The sequence below is a fragment of the Stegostoma tigrinum genome, chromosome 23 (genome assembly GCF_030684315.1).
Source record: "Stegostoma tigrinum isolate sSteTig4 chromosome 23, sSteTig4.hap1, whole genome shotgun sequence".
NCBI classification, from domain to species: domain Eukaryota; kingdom Metazoa; phylum Chordata; class Chondrichthyes; order Orectolobiformes; family Stegostomatidae; genus Stegostoma; species Stegostoma tigrinum.
In genome coordinates this window covers 37,988,445-38,015,897 of record NC_081376.1, presented here as the reverse complement: position 1 = coordinate 38,015,897, position 27,453 = coordinate 37,988,445, and the positions used below count along the sequence as shown (strand labels likewise).

General features: G+C 40.1%; 1 protein-coding gene across 1 annotated transcript in view; it reads right to left on the bottom strand.

The window, feature by feature from the left end:
* LOC125462437 (uncharacterized) overlaps positions 1 to 27,453 on the bottom strand; it is a 51,733-nt gene that overhangs the window by 9,590 nt on the left and 14,690 nt on the right. Inside the window, exons 11-16 of the mRNA XM_048552489.2 lie at positions 16,434 to 16,640; positions 11,089 to 11,251; positions 7,895 to 8,044; positions 5,083 to 5,243; positions 2,605 to 2,778; positions 1,016 to 1,157 (exon numbers count right to left, since the gene is read on the bottom strand). Coding sequence (XP_048408446.2) covers positions 1,016 to 1,157; positions 2,605 to 2,778; positions 5,083 to 5,243; positions 7,895 to 8,044; positions 11,089 to 11,251; positions 16,434 to 16,640 — 997 coding nt within the window. The remainder of the gene's footprint in view (positions 1 to 1,015; positions 1,158 to 2,604; positions 2,779 to 5,082; positions 5,244 to 7,894; positions 8,045 to 11,088; positions 11,252 to 16,433; positions 16,641 to 27,453) is intronic.

The following is a 27,453-nucleotide window of genomic DNA, read 5'->3' as shown; positions in this document are numbered from 1 at the left end:
AGATATCGAGCACAGCAATTCGGGAGTGACCTTGGATCAACAATCTTAATGCAACTTTTCTTGTTTCCCAATAAGTAGTATCTGTTATTCGAAAAAGCAGGTCTTGTTGGCTCAGTTGGTTGGACAACTGGATTATAATGCAGAGTGACAGTAACAGTATGTTTCAATTCCTATACTGGCTGAGGTCACCATGAATGTTATGACTTCTCAACATCTCCCTTTGCCTGATTCTCAGCTTAATCACAACCAGCCATCCCTTTCTCTCTCTAATGAGAGAGCAGCCTCATGATCCTCTGGGACAATGGTGACTTTACCTTTGAACCAGTGAACCACACTTTAATTTGAAGTGCTATAGTTTGCATGCTAAAATAATTTAAAATCTTTGTTATAGAAAACAAGGGGGTTAAAAGAGGGGAGTCAATTTGCTCTCCTCACTTAATCATTACAATCATTAAAAACACCTTGGCTCTAAATCATTGCACCAGCAGAATGAATAGATTGGGGGTGTATTTGTCAAATATTCTAAAGTAAATCTTGCCAAAGACAATCTGGAAAGAAAAATTGTCATAGAATGCTATGTGAATATTCATTCTTTTGGGACAATATTCAATCAACTGAGGGTGTCACAAATAAAAAGTACAGAGTTGACATTGGTGGCCCACTTGTAGCCTTTAAGTGTGCAATTAATGCTCATTTAAGGCCTTCTTGCGGCCAACACTGATATTAACCCAGTGGGGTGTAGATAACACAGGACATGACATGACCTGACCTATAAAAGAGTAAGCACCTGATTAAGGGATTTGGTATCAGGAAAGGCGAGGCCAATCTTTCTTTCACCTCCCCAACAAGGTGGGAAGATTATTTGTACACCTTCCAGCCTGGAAAATAATCATGATGAAGGTAGAAAAGGGGTAGGGTCCCCATCAGCCAGCACAGTCCACAACTGTTGATGTTGACAATGTTATGCTTTACTCAAGCAAATGTTTTTGATGAATAAATTAAAATAGACTCATACTTTGAATCTCTGGGTACTTTATCATCAGGAGAATGGCCCAGCGCAACGTGGAAGAGGAAGTATCTGTCCCAGCCGCAAATAAATTTGTCACCGAAGTCACCAAGTTGTTGTCATGGAAATAGGAATCTGAGTTCTTTAATTCCTTGAAGATAAAAATAAAGCAAACTAAAATTAGATTCTTTTGGAATCATTGAAGTCAGCCTTGTGTAAAGGAAAACATGAATGAGGAAATGTCATCAGAGTCATTTAGATTAGTCAGCAAGTAACACAAGAGGTTGGTATAAATATCCCGATGTACTCTTTGATTGTCCTAAACAATTTCTGTTCCACACATGTACAAATATTTGTCTTGTTCAATTAACATTCATCAAGTAAAAATACTGTGACAAGCATTTGATGCATGCAAATGGCCTTTTGCAGAAATAGTCCAAAATCTCCTGGTGGTTTAATTTTATACTAGGACCAATTTGGAAGGTGAATTTACCTCTATCAGTTGGACTGCATTTGCTCGGTAAGTGCTGTAATTGTACTTTTGGCTCAAGTATTTGATTCATTACCAGAATCGTAATCCCAGCTTTTGAATTGAAGAAGAGGCAGACATTCTATCACAGGCATTAATAGGCTGCATGTCAACTATCTTCAAACAGAAATTCAGTTTGGGCCTGGACACAATGAAAGGCTCACATCTGCTCCCTGCTGTGAATCTCATCTGGTGTCCAGTTTCATTAGAAGAGAAGAAAGTCTTGCCATTTATACAGTAGCTTTCGTAACTTCTGTACGTGCCAAAGTGCATTGCAGTCAATAAAGTACTTTTTTGAAGTATGGTCACTGTTGCAAATAGTAAGTGTAGTAGAGAATTTGTACACAGCCAGATCCCATAAGTAGCAATGTGACCATAGAGTTACAGAGTCAGCCCGACTTGCCCATACTGCCCAGTTTTCACAATTAAACTAATCCCATGTTCCTGCGTTTAGTCATATCCTTCCATACTTATCCCATCCATGTACTTGTCTGAATGTTTCTTAAATGTCCAAATCATCAGTTTGTAGGTATTTCTTGAAGGTTAAACATTGGCCAGGGTAACATTCAGAACTTCAACGTTCTTACTTTAAATAGAGATTTGTGATTCTTTGCATGCACTGGAGAAGATAGACGGCTTCTTGGTTTTGCATCTCGGTTCAGTTCAATAGAACTGACCATAAGGCATAGAGATAACAAAGTGTGGAGCTGGATGAACACAGCAGGTCAGGCACCATCAGAGGAGCAGGAAAGCTGACATTTTGGGTCTGAACCCTACTATGTCTGACCATAAGGCATGATGTATACCCCAGGAAAGGTACAACATCACCTACCCATTTCCTGCTTGAAAAACATCTCTTCCTTGTTTTAATGCAGTTGATCCATCTGGTCAGCACAGTCCACATCCTATTACAAAATCTGGACTATCCAGCAGTTGCTGTGCAATTTCTCATACTTAGCCTAATGGTGTTGTTTAGTTATAGTGATGTGATGTATATTACTCAGTTGCTCATACACCTTATATTAAGAATAGATTTTCAAAAATAACACAAGCAAAATCATTGAAATACCTCTTTCCGTTTTACCAAGAAAGCATCAATCAGGCTCCCTATATCATTCTCATTCAATGTTTTCTCATGTTCTTTGTAAAAAGTCGTGATGAGCTGAACCATCTGTGTTCTGTTTTCAAATATCTTCTTGTGGGTTCCAGGCAGAAAGCCCAGGAAAGGGAAAGCATTGTACATCTGGGGAATATAGAGGATGATTATCATTTCACAAATCGTCCAACCAAGGTTTTCATGCAACAGAAACTGAACAGTCCAGGCAATTTTTGTTTAAAACGGGAGGTTTTCCCAATAATTGTTTTAAATTAACTGTTCATTTAAAGCAAATTAATATGGAAAACTGGCAGAGAATCATAAAATGCTGCTTAGGTTGAAGAATGAGGTCCCTGAGATAACAACAAGAGTGAGACAACGTAAAGGGTTTGTTGGGTATCAGTATTTCAACAGCAGAGGTGAGACAGTGTCTGGAGATGACAGCTGTAGAAGGCTTGTGTTGAATGTCAATTCAAAGCTAAACAAAAGAGTTTAAATATTATGTTGCTACATGACTTGTGTGGTGGTTAAACTAACCAGTAAAACTATGCTGACTTGGTAGAATTCTAGTGTAGCATTTGATTTTGGTGTCTTATTAAAGTAATTGTGATATCCTTGTAGAACAGCAAACTGGAGCTCACACTTGAAGTTCCAACATGCCATTTCATTCTTTGCTTATGAACTGAAAAAACTTAAGAAATGGCTGCCCCAAAAGATTAGAACTGTATAAGGATTGTTTTAGCCAAATACAAATCCAAATTCTATTGTAGAATCATAAAATAGAACCATGAAACAGGCACAGCATAGAAGGAGGCCATTTGGCCCATTGTATCCATGCCAGGTCTTTGCAAGAGCAACTCTGCTGATCCCACTCCCTGTCTTTTCCCTATAATCATGGACATCTTTCACTTTAGCCATTTATCTAATTCCCTTTGGAAGGTCAAAATTGAAGCAGCCTCCACCACAATCTCAAGCAAATATTCCAGATCCTAAGCATTTGCTGTGGCAAAAGATTTTCCCTCTGGCTGCCACTGGTTCTTTGGCCAATCACCTGGAATTTCTTTTTATTTGTTCATCAGATGTGGGCATCGCAGCTAGGCTTGTATTTATTGAACTGCTATGGGCCACATACTGTAGGTAAACCCACAGTTTTGGTAGGGAGTTCTGAGGAAGGGTCACCAGACCCAAAACATTAACTCTGATTTTTTCCTCACAAATGTGCCAAGACCTACTGAGTTTTTCCAACAACTTCTGTTTTAGTACTGTTCGGGATTTTGACCCAGAGACACAGAAGGAATAGCAATAGATTTCCAAGTCACGTTGGTGAAAAATTTGGAGAGGGAATTAGAACATAGAACATAGATCAATACAGCGCAGCACAGGCCCTTCGGCCTTTGGCGTTGCACCGAGCTGTGAACTAATCTAAGCCCATCCCCCTACACTATCCCATCATTATCCATATGCTTATCCAAGGACTGTTTAAATGCCCCTAATGTGGCTGAGTTAACTACATTGGCAGGCAGGGCGTTCCATGCCCTTACCACTCTCTGAGTAAAGAACCTGCCTCTGACATCTGTCTTAAATCTATCACCCCTCAATTTGTAGCTATGCCCCCTTGTACAAGCTGAAGTCATCATCCTCGGAGAAAGCCTATCACTGTCCACCCTATCTAATCCTATCGTCTTGTATGTCTCTATTAAATCCCCTCTTAGCCTCCTTTTCTCCAATGACAACAGACCCAAGTCCCTCAGCCTTTCTTCATAGGGCCTGCGCTCCAGACCAGGCAACATCCTGGTAAATCTCCTCTGCACCTTTTCCAATGCTTCCACATCCTTCCTGTAATGGGACAATAGTGATTGTAATGTTCCCATGTCTCTATTGCCCTTGTCCTTCAAGTGGTAGAGCTTACAGATTTAGAAGGAGCTTTCTGAGGAGTCTTGGTGAGCTTTTGCTGTGCTTGTCTCTTCTATCAATGGAAACAGTTTTAACCCTATCTCCTCTATTTAGGCCCTTTATGATTTATTTGAAATCTCTTCTAAAACTTCATTTCTTTAAAGCGAACAGCCTCAGTTTAGAAATGTACCCTCAAAACTAAGGGCCATCACTCTCAGAACTATTCTTATAAAACTTTTTCTGTATCCTCTCTCAGGCCTTCAGTTCCTCCCTAATGTGTGATGCAAGAAATCAGACACAATTGAGGCTGAACAAAAAAAAATCCATAAGTTCTCTGCTTTTATACTCTACACATTTATCTTTAAAGCCCGAGATTCTATATATCGCATTGACTATTTTTTTCATTCTGCCTGACACCTGCGACAATTTGCCCTTGCATATCTCACGTCTCTGCTCCTGAACCCTCTTTAGAGTTGTATACATTATTGTATATTGCTTTTCCTCATTCTTCGTACTAAAATGTATCACTTCACTATTTATGTAAGGTTGATCATGTACCTGGACTCCAGGAGTTCCAAGTAGATTAAAATTTTCACGTATCAGCTTTGTTATGGTACAAAATGTTTTGTCCTTGTAATCAAACCGTTCACCGAAAACTATCGAGCAGATGACGTTGGCCATGGCAGAGGTGACAGGCACAGATGTATCAAAGGGTCGGCCTGCCAGCAAAAAGTAGATCAACGTGAAATTAAAGGTTAATTAGAAATTAAAAATGTGATTTTTTCAATTCCCTCTGATACTTTAAAGTTGTCCCATATTCCATTCATCTGATGGCTCAGTTTCTAAGTCGCATGGGCCAGGAAGGTCCCATTTCTCGGGGTTTTGATGGTATTTTCCAGAACAGAGTGAAAAATGAAGGGAAGAACTGGATATAGATCACAACCTTCACAACTCAACACATTCCTGAGCACTTTACGGCAATGCAGGTACAGGAGGTCCCTATTAAAGACGTCCAATTCATGAATGATTGTGTTTACAGGAAGTTTGTAAAGAAGTTTAATTTTATATATCTGACATACAAACACGTTCTGTACTTATGAATGGCTCTTTTATCTTGATCCTGCATGGTGTTCTGACTTGCATACAAATTTACTTGAGAATGGACTCAAAAATCAAACCCATTCATAACTCAGGGACCACCTGCACATTTTGGACTGCCATGTTGTATTGTAGGAAACATTGCAGCTAAATTCTTAACAGCCAGCGTCCAGAAGTGGATGTTGGATAATGAATGCATTGGTGGTCGTCTTCAAAGGATCCTTAGATTCTGGAAATGTCCCAGAGGATTGGGAAATTGCCATATCACCACCCTTATTCAAAATAAGACAGAGATTGAAAAAGAATAGGTTAAAAAAGAGTAGAGCTGTTTATTTAACATCTGTTATTGGAAAGCGTTAAAATCTATGAGGGATATAGTAGCAGAGCACTGATAGCTACAAAATATAGCCAAGCAGAGTCATTATGTCTTCATGAAGGGGAAATCGTGTCTGACAAATTTCTCATCATCTAAAAGCAGCCATGAAATCATCATCACAGAATCTGTTCTAACATTAGACAGCAACACTGGGAAAAGCTCCCCTAATCTTCCTTGATATAGAATTATAGGCGATAAACTTCATGACAGCAATCCTAAGTAAGGCAGGGGAAATCCCCTCTTTAGTCTTCAGTATTCCTCTTCGTTGTTAATGTATTGTCTGCCTTATGACTGTCGTAAGCATGCTTTTTCTTTCTGAAGTTAATTTCTACCTCCTTTGACATCTAGGAACACTAGATTTGTTAGTTCTACCTTTCCCATTTGAGGGAATATACCTTGAACCATCTGTTCTTTGAAGGTAACCCACTATTCTGATACTGACTTTCCTGCTAATTTCTTGCTCCAATCAATCTTGGTGATCTCTATTTTTGTCTCATTGAAGACAGCTCTCCATCAATTGAATTTTCTTACTCTGGATTGTTGGATATCATTCTCCACCACCACTTTATGAAACAATGATCACTGTCTCCTAAATGCTCCCCTACTGTTTTAATCTGAGCTTTCTTTAAACACTCCTGGAAGTTCCACGGTACTGAATAACTTTCCAACCAGTTCTGCACCAACTAAAACTGTTAACAGGACAAGTTCCATCTATGAAGTGTGCTTTGAACAGAGCGCACACTAATTGAACCCATTATTTGTAGTTGTCCTAATGCAGTAGTTAGAATTACATAGAATGCACAGCACAAAAGCAAGCCATTCAGCCATACGATCTGTACAGTGATTATGTCTTTTTATTTGTCTAAACATATCAGATTATCTTTCTATTCCTCTCTTCTTTATGTTTTTATCTAGCTAACTCCTAACTGCATCTATAGTCATCTTAACTACTTGCAACTTTCACAGTCTCACTAATTTCTGAGGAGGTATTTTCTTCTGAATTCCCTGCTGGATTTAACAGTGACTATTTTATATTTATGAACCCTAATACCAGATGGCATTTGATAAAGTATCCCATCAAACGTTATTGCGAAAAATAAAAGTTCCTCAGGTAGTGCATTGGCGTAGTTAGAAGATTGTCTGGCTTTCAGGAAACAGAGTAGGCATTCTTTTCCTGGTAAGATGTAATGTAGGTAATGATTTGGCAATTGGTTCTGGGACTTAAATTGTTTGCAATTTATGTAAATAATCAGCCAGGGTTCCTGTTCCTGATCACTTTCCTGAACTGCACAAAACACATACAGCACAGAAACTATATTGAGCCAATTGATTTGTGCCGTGTTGATGCCCTTGTTCTTCTGGATTTTTGCATAACCTAATTCATTTCTCCCTCTTGCATTCATGTACCTTCCTTTCAATGGCAGCTGTGTTAGTCATGTGAACCAGCCCTTGAGCATCTGTGTTCTAACATCAACCAGTCCTTACGCTAGCAAATTTCACACTCTCACCTATCACTGTGTCAAGACTTCACCGGAATTTCCCAATGGATTTATTTGTGAGTACCTAATATTTCTGGTCCCAATTCTTGTCCCTGCTGAGATTGGAAACAGCTTTTTATAATTAATATGACTTCTCACTGGAAAGTGTGCTTTGATAGGTATGAGGTGAAGAGAATTAGGTTCAGACACAGTGATGAGCCATTGATATATTTCAGTCCAATAGCCAAGTAATGTTTGACCATGTAATACACCAGGCAAACCTTCCAGTGTGCCAGAATGTTAACAACCTGAAGTAAAATTGAAATGTAAAGTAACATTGAATATTTCTTCAAGAGTAATATAAGCAGATTGCACACCAGCAGATCGCTAAAATATAATTATGGAACTAAACTCTAACCTTCGTGAGATTGGATTTCTTGCACTAGAAACCTAGCTTCCTCTGTAACTTTATCTTCAATCGTTTTCTTTCCCATTCCAAAATTACGTAGGGTCATTAAAGCAAATCGCCGCATCTGTTTCCAGGACTCCCCATGTCCAAAAGAAATACCTGGAATGCACATCAAATGGAAGATAACTTACTTTGTTTACTTTGTTTCCAGTACATTCAGGATCAAAGTGAAATAAATGTCAGGATTTTATGCCATCATAGAATCACAGAATTGTTACAGTGCAGAAGGCAACCATTCTGGCCATGTGCCTGCACCAGCTCTTCAAGCCCACATTGTTGCCTGCTCACAATCTCCCTCTTTTTCCCCATACCTCCATACACTATTTCTGTCCAAACACTTAGCCAATGCCCGCTTGAATGCCCCAATTAATTTTGCCACCACTACATTTCCTGGCGGTGCATTCCATACTCTAACTGCACACTGTGTGAAAATGTTGTTTTCTCCCTGCACCCTTTCTTTATTTGCACATTGCTTTCAATCTATGCCCCCACTTTCTTATTCCTTTAGCCCTCAGCCATACCTCCTACCTTCATGTGTAAATCCCCTCTTAGCCTTTGGTATTCCTGTTTGTTCTCAATATATTTTCTGCCCTCTACTTGTCATAGGCATGTTTTCTTTCTTACATTAATTTCTACCACCTTTGTCATCCAGGGAACTCTAGATTTGTTTGTCCTCCCTTTCTCATTTGAGGCAATATACCTCGAACCATCTGTTCTTTGAAAGTAGCCCATTGGTCTTTTCCACCAATCCCATGTTCCAGTCAATCTTGCTGAACTCAGTTCTTGCCCCATTGAAGTTAATTCTGCATCAATTCAGTTTTCTTACTTTGGATTGTTGCATGCCATACTCTACCACCATCCTGAACATGTGAAGCACTGTTTCGTAAATGTTCCTCCACTGTTCTAACTTGAGCTTTCTTTAAACTTTCCAGGAAGCTCCACAGTACTGATTAACTTTCCAACCAGTTCTGCACCAACTGAAACTGTTGACAAGACAAGTTCCATCACCAAGCTCTCTGATGAAGGGTCTAGGCCCGAAACGTCAGCTTTTGTGCTCCTGAGATGCTGCTTGGCCTGCTGTGTTCATCCAGCCTCACATTTTATTATCTTCCATCACCAAGCGTTGTGCTAAATTGACCCCTACATTTGTAGTTGCTCCAGTGTAGTAAGTTACTCAGAATTACACAGAATGCACAGCACAAAAGCAAGTCAATAAGCTACCCAATCTGTACAGTACTAATGTCATTTTTTGCCTAAACCAATCAGATTATCTTTCTAATCCTTTCTTCTTTATGTTTTATCCAGCTAACTCCTAACTGCGTCTATAGTCATCTGAACCACTCGCAACTTTCACAGCCTCACTAATTTCTGGGCAGGTATTTTCTCTGAATTCCCTATTGATTTAACAGTGACTATTACACATTTATGATCCTTAATTCTAGATGGCATTCGAAAAAAATGTACCATCCAAGATTATTGGCAAAACTAAAAGATCAAGATGTAGAGGTAGCATATTGGCATGGATAGTACATTGGCTGGAGTATGGAATGTGCTTTCAGGAAATGTGGTGGAGGGAGGTTTAATTGAGGCATTCAAGAAGACATTGGCTGGATATCAGGAAACAAACAGTAGGCGCATATGAGTCAATGGGACCTCTACTGTTTGGAAATGAATGTAAATAATTTTGGAAAAAGGCACGAAAGATAATGTTGCCAAGTTTCCTAATACCACAAAGTTTTGAAGAGGACATGCGAAGGCTACCAAAAGATATAGATATATTAAATGAGTAGGTGAAGGTCTGGCTAATGGATATTTAATGTGGGAAAATGCAAATTGTCTATTTTAACAGGATGCATAAAAAATGCATTATCCGAATTGTGTCAGATTGCATTGCTCTGAGATATGAAGGGAACTGGGTGTCCAAATGCATAAAGTGCAAAACATTAGTTTACAGATGCAGCAAAGAATTGGGAAAGCTAATCAAATGTGGAAGCAATAGGAATGTGGATTTGAGATTACAATCAGATCACCCATGATCTTCAAGAGTGTAGAACAGTTACCAAGGTAAAAATGGTCTGCTCATGCTTCTTGTTTGTATATTAAGATGTTCTGGATTCCATCACAAATGGAAATATCCCTTTCAATGAATAAGACTTCTCACAATGCTGCCAAGAATGCAACAACCAGTTCACTGACCCAGCATTTTTCAATGGAACCTAAATCCACCTTTGTAAATGGTTTCCTGAACCTGTGATCTTTTTGTTTTTGCTATGTTAATAAATGTATATGTAGTATCAATGATTCATAATGCAGGATCCATTACTGGGGTCAAATGTTATCAATCAGCTACCAATGGCACACAACAATGTGGGTATGGTTCCACTGCACCTTTTTTTAACTACTAAGCAGTGGTACATTGTCACTGTGATGCTGGTTGTTAGAGATCTTATGAATTTGGGTCAGCTTCACATGGCAAATCCATAAACAGATCAGAGCTCCTGAAGCATCTCTGGAGCACATGACCAAACTGCTGTACCCGACTTCAGTAATGAGTTGTTCACAAAGCCTTTTCTTTATATCTCTCTTCTTGTTCTGACTTTGCCATAATAGGCAATATCTGGCTTCAGATCATGTCGCTGGGTTATAATTGTATCACTGTTCTATTCAAGTTCCTTGCCAAATATATTTCCTCTCGTCTCTATCTGTCTCTTCAAGGATATCTTTGAATAAGCACAGGGCTGGGGAGGAGAGTGGGGAGAAAGGGTTGACTGGAGCTTGACTCCCTTATCTTTATGGTCACAGAGACAGTGCGTCACAATATGCTCACAGTTCCAATGCAGTTTCAGAATTTTAGCAAAAATCTGCCTTGACCGATATCTTCTTGTCCTGCCTTCTTAACCTCAAACCTTTATGCAGTTCATGAGCCAGGCACTGATTTTTCTCCTTGTTGCCCAGCCCATCATCATGAAGCAAACCTAGCAGTACATCACCCCAACCAATTTACATTCATTAAGAAGAAAGAAATTAAAGCATGGTTACATGACTCAAAATGATAAATAAGATTCAGGAGCAAATAATACATTGGCTCGCAGAACTTTTGGATGTGTTGGCTTGCAGTAGGAAAGGGAAGAGTTGCCAATTACCATAGCCTTTTGCCTGCATTTCCAGTACTGGGATTTTTGCTCTCTCTGCAAATGTGTCTGCATGATCCACGAGAGCTTCTTTCACTGTTTTGTACCCTGTGAGCACCACTACCTTTTCCAGTCCCAGCTGAACGGTAAACACAGATCCATATTTCTCCGATAACTGAAATTAAACCAAAATAAGCGTATCAATATCATAAAGCAGGTGAATGTGGAGGAGGAGGGGGGAAGGGGTGAAAGTGGATTCAGGTGTGGACTGAAAGAATGGTATTGGATCAATTACCCCCATTAAGGTCTGATTTGAGTAGACGTGAATGTAGATTCAGATACCAGTCAGTAAGTATGACATTTCTTGTTTTGTATCTAATACTACTGCCTGATTTGCCTCAAGAATTCTGGGTGGTTCAAAGTTTCCCACAATATGCTAGTAAGATTTCTAAAAGGACTGGCAGTTACACTGAAGTCATGAAGAACTTTTCAACGAGTTATCTACCAACAGAAGGCGATAACATTACATGCTCCATCATGAAGAAATGTTTTACTGAATTGAGTGCATGTAAAATATATTATAGCTGTCAATTACTAGTTTAAGTCTCAAAAACAAACAATACAGTGACTGTGTAAATTGAGTTAATTTTACATTACACAGGACTTTATAGGATATTCAGTGCACAAACAGGCAATTAAGCCCAAAGTAATGCATAACAGTGTTTATGCTTCACTCAAGCATTTTTCTGCTCTAATTCTTTATCAGCACACCCCCTATTCCTTTCTACTCTGTAGGTTTATCAAGCTTCTCCTTAAATGCAAAAATGCTGTTTGCTGCAGCCGGTCCCTGTGGTAGTAAGTTCCATATTCTCACCACTCTCTGGGCAAAGAAGGTTTGTCAGAATTGTCTATTTACACTACTTGGTGGCCATCTTAATATTGATGGCCTTTGGATTTGCTCTGCTTCCCACAAGTGGAAATATTCTCCCTGTACACAAAAACAGAAATTGCTGGAAAGTCTCAGCAGGTCTGGCAGCATCTCTGAACAGAAATCAGAGATAACGTTTTAGTTCCAGTGACCCTTCCTCAGAACTGATGGTAGCTAGGAAAATGTGGGATTTTATGTAGAAGATAGGGTGGGTGGAGGGGGTAAGGAGTAAATGATAGGTGGGGATAGAGCCGAAAGAGAGGGGAAAATAGTTGGACAGACAAAGCAGCAGATAATGTTCTGGCCAGGAGAGTGAATAGCTGTTAATGGAGACCTTTAGTGGCTAACATGGGTTGTGTGCAATAGCAGAGTATGTGATTACACAGTTCTGAGGAAATATTAATTCTGATTTTTCTCCACAGATGCTGCCACACAAGCTGAGCTTTTCCAGCAACTTCTGTTTGTGTTTCTGATTTAACGCATCTGCAGTTCTCTCAGTTTTTATTTAGTTTTAACTTGCTACCGCAACCCTTCCAGGCATCCCTGCCTTGAAGATGTTCTGTTGTTTTCTCCAACGGGATTTCCATTCCAATCATTTTTCTTTTCCACCAACATTAATTTCACTGCCACTCCTGCTGTTTAACAACATATTTGCTGAGACTTGTTTCCACTGCCACATCACATCCCTCAATGACTGCCTCCAGATTAGACTAACGCCCACACGGATTTCAACTCAAGTTTTATCCCTTGTCCTTTGAATTAACCTGGGATCACAGGTGTCTTCGCAATGTCCAAACTTCCACAGTCATCTTTTCTCATCACATCCTGAGATCCGCACTCGGTGTCATACAGCATCATATGCACACTCTCGACTTCTCTCTCCAACAATACCACTTCTCACTGGCTCAGGCTTGCACCACTCTGCAGTTCCACGTCAACCTTCGGCTCTTTAAGACAGTTCTGTGAAAGGGTCACTGAACCTGAAGTGTTAACTCCTATTTCTGTTCACAGATACTGCCAGACCTGCTGAGCTTTTCCAGCAACTTCTATTTTTACAAGGCCTGGTGTGTGGGGTGGGGCGAAGCTAGAACATAGGAGAGTTCAAATCCAAAGTTACTGAAATCAATATTATGCCCAGAAGGCTGCTGGCGCCCCAAGTGGAAAATGACATATTGTTCTTCCAGCTTACGCAGAGCTTTGCTGGAGGACTGCTTCAAGCCTGAGACAGAGATGCTGACCAGGGAAGAGGGTGATGTATTGAAGTGGCAGGCAACTGGAAAATCAGGGTCATTTGTGCAGGCAGAATGTAGGTGTTCTGTGAAGTGGTTACCCAGTCTACTCTTAGTTTCCCCAATGTAGAGGAGACCATGTTGTGAGCAGCAAATGCAGTAGACTAGATTGTGTAAAGAAACACAAACAGAAGTTGCTGAAAAAGCTGGTCCGGCAGCACCTGTGAAGAGAAATTAGACCTGACATTTCCTCAGAGGGTTCTGAGGAAGGGTCACCAGACCTGAAATGTTAACTCTGTTTTTCTCCTCCACAGATGCTGCCAGACCTCCTGAGCTTTTCCAGCAACTTTGTTTTTGTTCCTGATTTACAGCGTCCGCAGTTCTTTCGGTTTTTAGATTGTGTGAAGTGCAAGTAAAACACTACTTCACCTGGAAAGTATGTTTTGGCCCTTGGAAACTGAGGAGGGATGAGGTAAATGGGCAAGTGTAACACTTTTAGCGATTGCAGGAGAAGGTGCCATGCTGCTGTGGTGAGGTGTTGGGAGTGAAGAAAGAGCGGACCAGGGTATCCAAGACAGAATGGTGTCAGTGGAAGACAAACAAGGGAGAGGAGGGGAATGTGTGCCTAGTGGTGGCATCTCGCCGGGAGGTGGCAGAAATGGTAGCTAATGATGTTTTGGATATGGACGTTGGTGGGATTGTAGGTAAGGACAAGGGGAATCCCATTGCTATTGTCAGAGGGAAGAGAGGGAGTGAGGGCGCAAGTGCAGGAGACAAGTCAAATGGTTGAGGGCCCTTTCAACAATGATGCTGGGGAATCCTAGGTTGAGGAAGAAGGTAGATATTCCAGAGGCTCCTTTTTTGAAGCTGGCATCATCAGATGGAGACAAAAGAACTGGGAGAATGGCATAGACTCTTTACAGGAAGCAGGATGCCAGGACATATAATCCAGGTAACTGTTGGAGTCGGTGGATTTATAATGGATTTTAGTGGCCAGTCTATACCCAGAAATAGAAACAGAGATGTCAAGGAAGGGAAGGGAAGAGCCAGAGATGTGCCAAGGTGAAAGTGAGGGTGGGGTGGAAATTGAACATGAAATTGATGAACTTTTCCAATTCTGGAGGCAGCACTGATAAAATCATCAATATATCGGAGAAAGAGTTGTGGTTGGTGGCCAGAATAAGACTCAAACAAGGAATGTTCCACCTGCCCCACAAAGAGACAGCATAACCTCCCTGACCAGAAGAAAATGAGAGGAGTTAAAAGAGATGTTGAGGATGAGGACAAGCTCAGCCAAGCGGAGGAGGGTGGTGGTGGGTGGGGACAGTTTAGGCCTTTGTTCCAGGAAGAAATGCAGAGTGCTCAGACCATACAGATGGGGGATAGAGGTGTAGAGGGATTGCACATCCCTGGTGAAGAGGAGGTGGCTGGAAATTCTGAAACTGCCATAAAGCATCAAAGGAATTGTGGATGCATATGGGCAGGGACTAGACCAGGGGAGAAAAGACCAAGTCAAGGTAGGAAGAGATGAGCGCTGTGGGGCAGGTGCAGGCTGAAACAACAGGTCTACCTACACAGTCCTATTCATGGATTTTCAGAAGGAAGTAAAAGTGAGCTGCGTGGGATTGGGATATCAATGTAGAGGTCAGTCCACCAGACTACAAAAGTGTAAACTGGAAGAACAACACCTCTTTTTCCATTTGGGTGCCCTGCAGCCCTCTGGATTAACATCTATTTCAATAGCTTTACAGTTTGTACACCACTGTGTTCTAACTCTGTCCCCTCCAGCCCCCAGCAGCCCAGCCACACTCCAAGCCTTGTAATCATATAGTCTGCTACTACACACAGCCCATTGTTAGCCACTAACAGTCTCCATTAACAACTATTCACCCTTCTAGCCAGATCATTATCCATTGTTTTGTCGGTCCGACTGATTTTCTCTGCCTTTAGGCTCTATCTCCACATATTGTTTACTCCTTACCCACTCCCTCCACCCTATCTTCTGCATAAAAACCCACATTTCCTACCTACCATTGGTTTTGAGGAAAGGACATTGGGCCCAAAACGTTATCTCTGATTTCTCTTCACAGATGCTACCAAACCTGCTGAACTTTTCCAGCAATTTCTGACTTTATTTCTGGTTTACAGCATCCACATTTCTTTTGATTTTTATTTAATATTCTCTCTGTGTCTACTCTGTTAAAACCTTTTCATTAGCTCCCCTGCTCAGCCTTCTCTTACAAGGTTCATTAAGGTAGAGTCAGAAAGGCATTGGTTGACAGCCGAAAAAATGACCTCTAACAGCACTAAGAAAAATAGATGACCACATATCATGAGCAGTACAGTACTAAGAAAGAGCTACAGTGTTGTAGGTGCCATAATTAGGATGTATTTTTAAATCACAGCTCTGCCTTTCTGTCTTTTCAGGTAAATGTAAAAGATCCTATAGTAAGACAGATTCAAGGGGCAGAATTCCTTAATCCTGTTCCTGTAAGAAGTCATCTACAAAAGTTTGCTTTTACGTACTAACCTCCCAAGACACCCAAGTCAGAGACTTCTCCAATGTTTGTGCTGAATGCTATCAGAGAATCTGAACTTTGCTCCAGCAATCCTCAATTTCCATGTATTCATTGAATTTACAAGTTGACTAACAGACTTTACCAAACTTAATATGCTTTTGACTAACAGATAATTAAGTATTAGTAACAGAGTCTGATTTTTCTTTATTCAGATTTCTCTACAAATTCTCCATAATTCTCCTCTAATTCCCACTGCAGTGGTTGATTTAGCTTGTCTGAACACAGATCCTTGTATAGTGATTGAGTACTTTAGCGTTTGGGTGGTGTGAGTCAAGTGACTGACTCAAGACTGAAGGAGAAAATTCGAAAGAAAAGTTAGATGTATTGCCCCTATCTGTAATTACTTGTATATTGAAAGTGTTGCAAATTTCTAAGATATTTTAAATCATGTAAATAAACTGAATTCAGATCTAACTCTGCTTTACCTGAACAAGATACGCAACAATTCAATCCAAACATTGAGGATGATAAACCTTAATATCATCATAGTGATTCTATTGTATACAGCTCTAACCAGACGACACGATTCAGGATAAGCAAGCAGGTGTGTTCCTTTTACAGCCTTATTTTTCTCTACAATCATCTGAAGTACATTGACACAATAGAATTTAACAATCTGACCTCCATCAGGCTTTTGTAGAGCATTTTCAGATCCAGCATATACAGGTTCCCGATCAATGGTAAAGGAGTTGGACATGGGGGAAGGTGGAAAGCAGCTGAGGGTTTGGACCCTCTATATAAATATAACAGACCAATTCCAATCAAAAGCGAAAGAAGGACTGAGGTGATTGTGTCACCAACAAACACATTGAGGAAAGACATGATGTACTAAACATTCATTCCAAGAGCAAGAAACAAATGAGTAAAGTCAAGTAGGGTCTTTGGCTGTAAAGAATCTTCAAAAGTTAAAAATAATACACTTAGATAAAATATTAATATATCTAAGTAAATATTTAACAGCCAGTCCAAAAGTACTGACTCTCAACTTTGGAAACCAGTTTTGCAGATCAGTGATACTCTCCATTTATTCACCAGTGATGTTTTGCTGTTTGTATTGTACTGTTTTTTGTTGATGCCAGTTATATAGAATGCAAAAGTCTGGGGTTATTCCCAACACCTTCAATGGGTTATATTGAAATATTATCTTTTGTGGGAGCTGACTGTGCACAATTTGTCTGTTGTGTTTGCTGCATTGCGACAGTTAGCTACTCTTCAAAAAGTCTTTCATTGGCTGCAACCTGTTTGGGATATTGTGAGGTCAATGCAAGCTGCTGTACATATGGGAAGGTGCTAAATACATGGAAATGTGCCAGAAACATGGAAGGTGCCATATACTTGGAAATGTGCCAGAAACATGGAAGGCGCCATATACATGGAAATGTGCCACAAACATGGAAGGTGCCACATACATGGAAAAGTATTATATACATGGGAAGGTGCCATAAACATTGGAATGAATTTTCTTTTTGAAAAATGCAGCATGACTGCATTCCATGCATGGTGATATCATTGTCAGCACGCGTGCTGCTCTTGGGGGTGTTAAAGAGGCAGGGCAGAGGCTAAGGCCCCAGTTGCAATGGGATACAGACATGCGCCAAGAGTAGAGGTAGGAGTGCAGTAGTGAGGGCAGGCCTGGATTGTGAGCCTAGGAGCAGGAGTCTGTACTCAATTGAGTTTAGAAGGATGAGGGGGTATCTGATTGAAACTTACAGAACGAGAGGGCTGGATAAAGTGAACATGGAGGAAATGTTTCCACTAGTAGGAGAGACTAGGGCCTGAGGGCACAGACTCAGAATGAAGGGATGCCCTTTTGAACTGAAATGAGGAGGAATTTCTTCAGCCAGAAGGTGGTTAGTCTGTGGAACTCATTGGCATAAAAGCCTGTGGAGGCCAAGTCATTGAACGTGTTTAAGTCAGAGATATATAAGTTTTTGATTAGTACATGAAGAAGGCAGGAGAATGGGATTGAGAAATATATCAGCCATGATTAAATGGTGTAACAGAGTCAATGGGCTGAATGGCCTAATTCTGTCCTTAATCATATGGCCTTCAGGTCTAAGCTGCTGCTTATACATGGAAATGTGCCAGAAACATGGAAGGTGCCATATACATGGAAGGTGCCATATACATCTCAAGTCACCTTCAGCAATCAGCTCACAGTTCACAGGTCCAAACATATATTTTTGCATATGTTTAAAGAGGTTCTCATTGTATGTTATTATATAACTTTGCTAGTTCGACCTCATAGCTTATTTTCTGTTTCTTTATTACTTTTTGTTATCTTTTCTTGGATTTTAAAATTTCCCTAATTCTCTGGGTTACCATTAATCTTTGCCATGTTGTATGCTTTTTTTCTTTTAACTTACTACAATTTTTAATGGCCTTGGTTAACTATGATCAGTTTATACCTTTTCGTCGATCCTTATTCCTTACTGGAATATGCCTTTAATGTGATTCATGAATTATTTTCTTAAATTCCTGCTATTGTTCATCAACCATAATTTCTGCTAAGGTCTTCCCAATCAAATCCAGCCAATTCTGCTCACATTCCTTTGGTAGTTGCTCTTACTTAAGTTTAGCACAGTTGTTTCAGACCCAGGTTTCTCACTGTAAATCTGAATGCTAAATTCCACCATATTATGAATATCGTTCCCTACAAGGTCTTTTACTATAAGATCATTACTAAACCTGCTTCATTGCACATTATCAGATCTAAAATAACCTAATCATTGGTTTGATTTACAACATATTGTTCCTGGATACCACTCCAAATTCGTTATAAATTCTTCCTCATGGTAACCTTGGTCAAGTTGATTTTCTGAACATCCATGAAGATTAAAATGATAAATGATTCATGTGCTGCCTTTTTTGCATTCTCTCATTGATTTGATTTATTGTTGTCTCACGTACCTAAGTACAGTATAAAGTTTTGTTTGGCAAGCAGTACATGCAGATCAAAGGACACTTAGACAAACTGAGGTGTATAACGTTATGACTGCACAGGAGGTGCACAAAGCAAGATCCACATTAGCAAAATTGACATTATTTGAAATTAGAGACATCCATTCAGCAGTCTAATAAAAGCAGGGAAGAAGTTGTTCTTGAACCAGTTGTTGCATGTGTTCAAACTTCAGTATCTTCTGCCTGATGAAAGAGGTTGTAGGAGAGCATTACCGGGGTGGGGAGGTCTTTTGATGATGTAGGCAGCCTATCTGCATCAATGAGATGTGTAAATGGAGTCCATGGATGGGAGGTTGGCTTTTGTGATGGTCTGGACTGCGCATATAAGTTTCTGTAGTTTCTCGTGGTCTATTTATTATCTGTACCACTGTTAGGGACCTATACACCACTCCCAGAAGGGTCTTTTTCCCCTTGTTATTTCTTACTGGAATCAATTCAAGATTGGTTTGTTTCTGTTTCATAAAAACAAAAATACCCCATAACCTCCTTTGTACCTGCACTTTTGAAACATCACACGCTCCTGAATAATCAGATCCAGCCTAGGGAAGAGTTCTCTAATATCTTGGCTAGACAGCAGAATCCTGTCCCCAGAGTTTCAATGAGACTAAAACATTCTATACCACCAGCCTATTATCAGTGAGTCACTCCCCAAATGTCACAGCGGTATGTTCACTTTACCTAATTAACTAATGTACTATATCTAAGCTGCTGCTCCTCGATAAATTATCAGAAAATTGCGAAAAATTGTTGACGGCCTATATTAGATAACTGTGATTATGAACCCCCTAAATCGATAACCTTCACTGGTAATTTGTGAGTGGACAGAGGATCAATGTCACATGGGCAAAACACCAGATTATTGCTGGCTGCTTTCTTGTGAGCTGCAGAGATGTGTCCTCCTTTTTGGTCACTCCATTCCTCACGCAGGGATCAATTCACAACGGCCTGTCTGCCTATCCCCAGATTATACTCACTTTAAGGATGCATCAATGCAGCATCATCTTTCAAGTGCTACCCCAGCCATGACCAACACTAATTGTGGTGCTGCTAAGCTGCCAGATCTCTGATTGGCCAACAGCTCTTGAGGGGGCCCTACACATAACTGGAGGGTTGTTGCTGTCAAAGTGCAGCTCTAGGTCCCCTAGCCTGCCAGAGCAAAATTGTCTTTGGTGTAATGTATCATCTTTTCTTCTGTCAAATCAGTCCATAGATGTGCGCTTTAGGTGGTTTGGCCATGCCAAATTATCCCATAGTGTGCAGGATGTGCAGACTAGGTGGATTAGTTATGGGGAATATAGGGTTATGGGGATAGGACAGGACAGTAGGTCTGGATAGGATGCTGTTCAGAGAGTTGATGTGAACTCGATGGGCTGAATGACCTGCTTCTGGACTGTTGGGATTCTATGATTCTAAACTGCTCAGGAAGGGGATTACATGGAAATCAAGATGTCGTCAATACCTTCCTGATAAGCAGTGCATATGAAAACCTGGGAAAAATGTAAACCCCATCTGCATAAATTTATGATCTGTAATTCTCAGATAGTTGGACTAACTTGGGTTGAATTGTCTTTCTCATCCTTGTCTATTTTGTTTCGTATATGGGGGTAGAGTTATGCCTAAAATAAAAGGTATGAAAAAGAAATGTGGAATAAAGTTCATTTATAGCCCCACGAAAGAAAATGACTAAATTCATTGTGCTTCCAAATCTCTGTCAATATTTGCCTTCCAGACATTTTCCAACACTTGGCAGCATAATAAAAGTATTAAGTACGTATGGGGCAATAATTCACAATTATTGAAAAATAAGTCAAAGTTAATTGGCACCACCCATTGTGTTTAGATTACGTATTAATCTCCTCGGCAACCAACGTTGAATGTAAGTCATACTGCCTGGACAATTTTCAGTGAAAGTGCTGAAAGTTTGGGAAAGCTATTTACTTATGGTTGATCATGTTTTTGTCCGAAATAAGAGGAAACCTATACTGTTATAAAAGTTAAAATGAGCTTCCCACACAAGTATCAGGAGCCAAGGTTGATGAAGGAAGCCTTGCACTTATGGAAGCCTATCTTGCACTCACCTTCGTACATCCATTCATAAGACACAGTAGGTTTGCCTTAAAATAAATGGCTATCACAATAACAATGAAGGAATCAAGGAATGCGGCAGGAATGCATAGCCATAGTGAAAATTTTCCATGATTTTACTGAATGGCACAGAAGGGGCCAAATAACTTCTCATTTCTATATTTTAGTTTTATCAATCCAAATCATCATCGAGGTATACCTTCTTACGCTGGAAAGTGGGAATTATCTTAGATGGCTTCTGAGATGAGCTAACTAAGACTAATTAGACTAACTAAGACTACTTCTAAGAGATGCCATTTTGAACAATGGTATCTCTTGCTGTTCATAATTATATATAGGATATCTTTGAGAAAGAGTTAAAGTGGGATGTTTCGAATAGAGATAACACGGTGTACAGCTGGATGAACACAGCAGGCCAAGCAGCAGCAGAGGAGCAGAAAGGCTGACATTTCGGGTCTAGACCCGGCCTGCTGTGTTCATCCAGCTCTACTCCTTGTTATCTCAGATTGTCCAGCATCTGCAGCTCCTACTATTAGAATAGCATTTTTAAAATCATTTTCTGTGACATCAGTGCTATAACAAGACTGCCACGGTTATTGTCCATCCAATTGTCTTTGAAAACATGATGCTGAGTCAGTTTCTTGAACTGCTGCAGTCCATGCACTGTGGATACAACCACAATGTTGATAGGAAGGCAAATCAAGGACTTTGACCTAGTAACATTGAATGGATGGTGACGTAGTGCTGGATGTTCATCCTTAAAGTGGGCAGCGGGAGAGGGGAAATTTCTGGGCATGTGGTGGAGGTGGGTCTGTGCTTGAGTTAAGATTGCCACTCTGGAAGGAGTTCAGAGATAGCTCATTGCAGAAGGGATGCTTAAGAGGGATGTCCCAATGATTTGGAATCTGTTTTGATTAAAACAGTATGACTCTGTAGCCCTCAACCATTCACAAACTCACATTGGCTGAGAGTCTGGAGATTTATTAGCATATTGAAACAGCTGCAACCCAGATAAAACATCACTTGCTTGATAGTTCTGGTTATCTGATATATTTAGTCAATTTCACAATGTTTACTCACACAAGATATAATGTTTTAAAGTGTTTACAGTTTCAGCTATTGATATTTTAAAAGGCCTGGGTGAGAGGCAACTTTATTGAAAACAATTTCTATGAATTAATAACTTTGGGGGCAGCACGGTGGCCCAGTGGTTAGCACTACAGCGTCACAGCGCCAGGGACCCGCGTTCAATTCCAGCCTCGGGTGACAGCCTGTGTGGAGTTTGCACATTCTCCCCGTATCTGCGTGGATTTCCTCCGGGTGCTCTGGTTTCCTCCCGCAGTCCAAAGATGTGCAGGCTAGGTGGGTCAGCCATGCTAAATTGCCCGTAGTGTTCAGGGGTGTATGGGTTATAGGGGGATGGGTGTGGGTGAGATGGTCCAACGGGCAGTGTGGACTTGTTGGGCCAAAGGGCCTGTTTCCACACCATAGGGAATCTAATAAACTTTGACCATTTTAAAGCTTAACACAGCCTATTGTTGCTACAGACTTCATTGGGTTTATGTGGATGGCATAGTGGGTGAATAGGCATGGAAGTGCTATAGCTTGATATGGAAAAAATGAAGAATAATGGGGAGTGGGTGAAGGGGCATAGCTTGGCATGGAGTACATGTGGAATTTAACTTTCAAACTCAGCCGGACTATGGTTCTTGAAACATTGGAGGTGTTGGTCCCGATCCATGAAAATTGCACAGGAGCATGCCATTTGATCAAGTAGGCTCATTTGACCTGGATAATGTTGAGTTTCTTCAATTGTTGAAACTTTGGAGCAGAGGAATAGAAGTAAATAATTCAGCCTGTCCAGCCCACTTCACCATTCAATTAGATCATGACTAATTATCTAATTCAATAACAGTTTCCTGCACTATCACATCCCTTGATGTCTTTGGTCTCCAGAAATATATCAATTCTGACTTGAATATGCTCAAAGATTGTACTTCCATGTACATCTGGAATAGAAAATTTCAAAGATTCACCACCTGCCTAGTGAAAATACGTCTTTATTTCAGTTCCCCTTATTATGAGGTTACGTCCCCAATTTTTACACTCACCATCCAGGGGAGATATTTACATTCACTCTGTCATACCCTGATCCCATGCAGGGAAGTAGAACATATTCTGTCACATTCCTGACTTGTGCTTTATAGATGATGAACAGGATTTGAGGAGTCAGGAGGTGAGTTACTTGCAACCAAATCCCCAGCCCCTGACTTATACTTGAAGCTACAGTACCAAATAAGTTTTGAGGACATTGCAACCTCTCAAGTGTTGTTGGCGGGATTCACTGATGGTGATGCGATTGAATGTCAAGGACAGAAGTTACACTTTTATTTGTTGAAGAGTGCCAACGCCTGATGTGTGTAGCATGAATGTTACTTACCATTTATCAGCTCTAGCCTGAAGCCATTCCCTTTAGCGTGGTGATGGAGGACCATGATGAAGAGTATTCTCAGTGTGAAAGAGAAGTTGTTTTATAATGACTTTGTCTCTGCTAAGCCTGTGTAATGGTTAGACCTATCAATACTGTCACTGACATATTTATCTGTGAGAGTGAAGATGAAGTCAAGTCAACTTTTCTCTCCTTTTAGTTCCGTTACCAATTACCACAGGTCCAGTGTGGCAGAAATTCCCTCCTGGCTTCAAACTGCTTGATCAGGATTGATGCTACCATGCTTCCCTTGATAATTGACAATGAAGTTCCCCAACCAAAGTATATTCTATTCCCTTGTTACACTCATTGCTTCTTCCAAGTGGTATCCATCATGAATATCATGGACAAAGGAGGAATGGGAATGAATTTAAATTATGAATTTTCTTCCCATCTTAAGCCCGAGTTAACAATTTTTTTTATTCACTCCTTTATCATTTACCCAGGTGTCTTACTGAGGTAGATCTGAGGTTACTCCTAAGCTTGTTTTTCAGATTCCTGTTTCTGAAAAAAGCACATGGCAAAATCCTTTAGAAGTAAAGCACATATAAGGTATATTAACAAAACATTAAAAGGGAAGGGAATTGCTTCATGACCCCACAAAAAAAATAAGCATTCAGGAAAGTAAGGAAGACAGGGCAGGAGAGAGAAAAGTTATAAATGGCAAGGTTTTGGCAGTTGCAGAGGTAGTAAATAATCAGTTTATGAGAGTTACAAATTCCTAGAATTCAGTGTCCAACAATATTTTCATTGCTCAGCTGCACCCGATGGTGTTATGCTGTGCAGGTTTTTTTCCAGTCAGAATTGGATTAGGTGTGCAATGTACCATATATACTCGAGTAAAAGTCGATCTCATGTAAAAGCTGATCCCCTATTTTTGGCCAAAAAATCTTGAGTTTTCCACGTATCTTGTGTATGGGTCAACTCTAGTCCTTCACAGATAACAGATCAACATTTCTGAGTCAAGGTATCATCCTGTGCATAAATGTTACAATGCTGAAATGGTTGGTGAGGCTGTATGAGAGTCTGATAACATTATGTATCTGATAACATTATTAATCAGAAATAAAAGCTTAATATGTTAGTTTGAAAAACTAAAACAACAGTAGATGAGAGAAAATGAAAGGAAATGGAAGAATTTTGTCTGAAAGTTTAAGACACATCAGGTCAGAGTCAGGCAGTCTGGAATACAGTCAACTACCTAGTTGAGGTTTTGAAATTTCTTCATTTTGTACAAAAATGCCCTCCAGAGAAAACAAAAAATATACAACAGCGTTTAAACTGAACATTACTGAAGTTGCAAAGAAGACAAATAACTGTGTAGCAGCAAGATAATTTTGAGTTTCAGAGAAACTTATGAGAGACTGGAGAACAATATTGAACCAACTTCAGACAATGCCAAAACGAAAGTGTGCCAACAGAGGTAAACCTAGCAAGTGAAGGAAAAAGTTGCTGAGTGGGTACTTGAAAATTGTCAGACTGGAAAATGTGTTCGTCATGAAGCCATCTGAATCCATGTAAGAAATGTCTCAAAGAAGGATAGAATTTCAGATGTTAAGGCCAGTGGTGGATGGTGCACACGGTTCATGAGAAAGCAGTACTCAGTACTTTGGCAGAGAACAAAAACTGCCTGCTGAACTCGACAGAAAGATACAGTTTCACCAGTATGTAGTCATAAATTGGCGGAGGAAGGTTACAACCTATCATGCATTGGAAACATGTATGAAATGCATGTTAGGTTGAATAACATACTTATGGCGGTGCTAAAGATGTTGAACAGTGTGATTTTGCTTTTATTGACCTTTTGTATTTGTCATGTTTAGTTTAAGATGTATCGTGTAATTTAAAGTCATATTGTATTTCTACTTAACTTTTTGCATGTATAAATGAAAGCTTACTAATTCATTTTTGTTTTTATTGTCTTTATCCAGTAATTGCCATAAATCATGTTTTTTTTATTCGTTTAGAGATCTATTGAGCTTCTGCAAATGATACAGCATTTTGGACTGTAATATGAATTTCAGCCCCTCAAAAGTAGTATCCATGTAATAGTCAACCCCATAAATGGATAGGAAACATCAAATGGGAATAAAGGGGTTTTTTTTTCTGGTTGGTGACCGATGGTCAGTGGGGTTTCACAGAGACTCATGTGAGACCTGGAGGAAGGAAGTGAATGTACTATAGCCAAGTTTGAAGATGACACAAGTGGAAGATTGTAAGAGGGATACAAACAGTTTACAGAGAGATATTGATAGGTTATGTAAATTGACAAAAAGTTGGCAAATTGACTATAATGTAGGAAAATTCAAAGATATTTGTTTTGAAAGGGAAAACAAAAGAACAGAATATTATTTTAATGGGGAAAAATAGCAGATAACTGAAACAGAAAGGGACTTGAGGATACTTGTATGTGAAACACAGAAAGCTAGCACACAGATGCAGCAGTTAATCAGGAAGGCTCATGCATTACTGGCTCTTATTTCAAAGGTGTTGGAATATAAGAGTCGGGAAATCTTAATACAAACTGTACAAGGTGCTGATGAGACCACATCTGGAGCATTGTGAGTTGTTTTGGTCCCCCTATTTAAGAAATGATATCATTTCATTGGAGTTCAGTTCATATCAGTTCAGAGAATGTTATCTAGGTTGATCCCGGGTATGGGACGATTGTGTTATGAGCAAAGACTAAGCAGGTTGGGACTCCTAGAAGAATGAGAGGTGACCTCTTTGAAACGTATAGGATTCTTATAGGGCTCAGTTGGGCAAATGCTATGAAGAAGTTTTTTAAAGAATTCATTGATGGGATGAGGGCATCGCTGGTTGGCAGCATTTATTGCCCTTCCCTAATTGCCCAGAAAAGTCAACCACATTACCATGGGTCTGGAGTCATGTGTATGCCAGGCCAGTTAAGGATGGCAGTTTCCTCCCTAAATGACCTTAGTGAACCAGATGAGTTTTTTTTTACAATGGATTCATAGTCATTAATAAGATTCTTAATTCCAGATATTTTGTTGAATTCAAATTCCACCAGCTATCTTGGTGGGATTCAAATCCTGGTTCCTTGAACATTATGAGAGTCTGTGGATTAAGAGTCCACTGACAATGTCACATGGCCATCACCTCCCCATGGTTCCCATGATGGGAGTGTTTCCTGTGATGGGAGTGTCTAGGATCAGAAGGCAATTTGAGAATAAGGGCGCACCAATTTAATGCTGAGATGAGGGGGATATCCTTCTTTCAGAGGGTTTGGAATACCTCGCCACAGACAGCTGTGGGGGCAGAGTCCTTGTGCATATTTAAGGCTGAGGTAGAGTCCTCATCAGTAGGGGAATCAAGGGTTACAGGGAGAGGGCAGGAAAGTGGATATGAAAATGTCAGATCAGCCATGATCATATTAAGAGGCAGAACAGACTTCGGGGCTGAATTGGATTGGATTGGATTGGAAGGTCGAAGTTTATTTTCTTTAGAGGTGACTTAATTGAGGGGACAAAATAATGACAGGCTTGGATGGAGTGGTCAATGAAGACCTGTTTTCCCTCATGGAGAAATCAATTATCGGGGGCATAGAGTTAAAATGACTGGTAGAAACATTAGAGTGGGCATGAGGAAAACATTTTCACTCAGAGGCAATAAATATGGAGCTGGAAAAGCACAACCTGTCAGACAGTATCCGAGGAGCAGGCAAGTCAATGTTTCAACCTGAAATGTTGATTTTCCTGCTCCTTGATGCCGTCTGATCGGCTGTGCTTTTCTAGTTCCACATTTATTGACTCGGACTTCCAGCATCTGCAGTCCTTACTGTCACCCAGAAGCATCTGGAACTCTGCCAAGTTTGGTAATTGAGGCAGAAACCTTCAACTAACTTAACAGGATCATGTATCTGTTCCTGAAGCTCTCTAAGCTGTAAGACTACAAACCAGATGCTGATAAATGGGATTAGAAAGGTGTCTGGTTTATTCAGCTGGTGCAAATATGATGGGTTGAATGCCCTTTTTCTGTGTTGTAACATTTTCTGGTTTTATGATTCTCTTTATATCCTCTTACCATGAGATGGAAGGGGACTGATTAATCAGTCGAGGGTTTTGGGATGCAATAGCAGTAATCAGC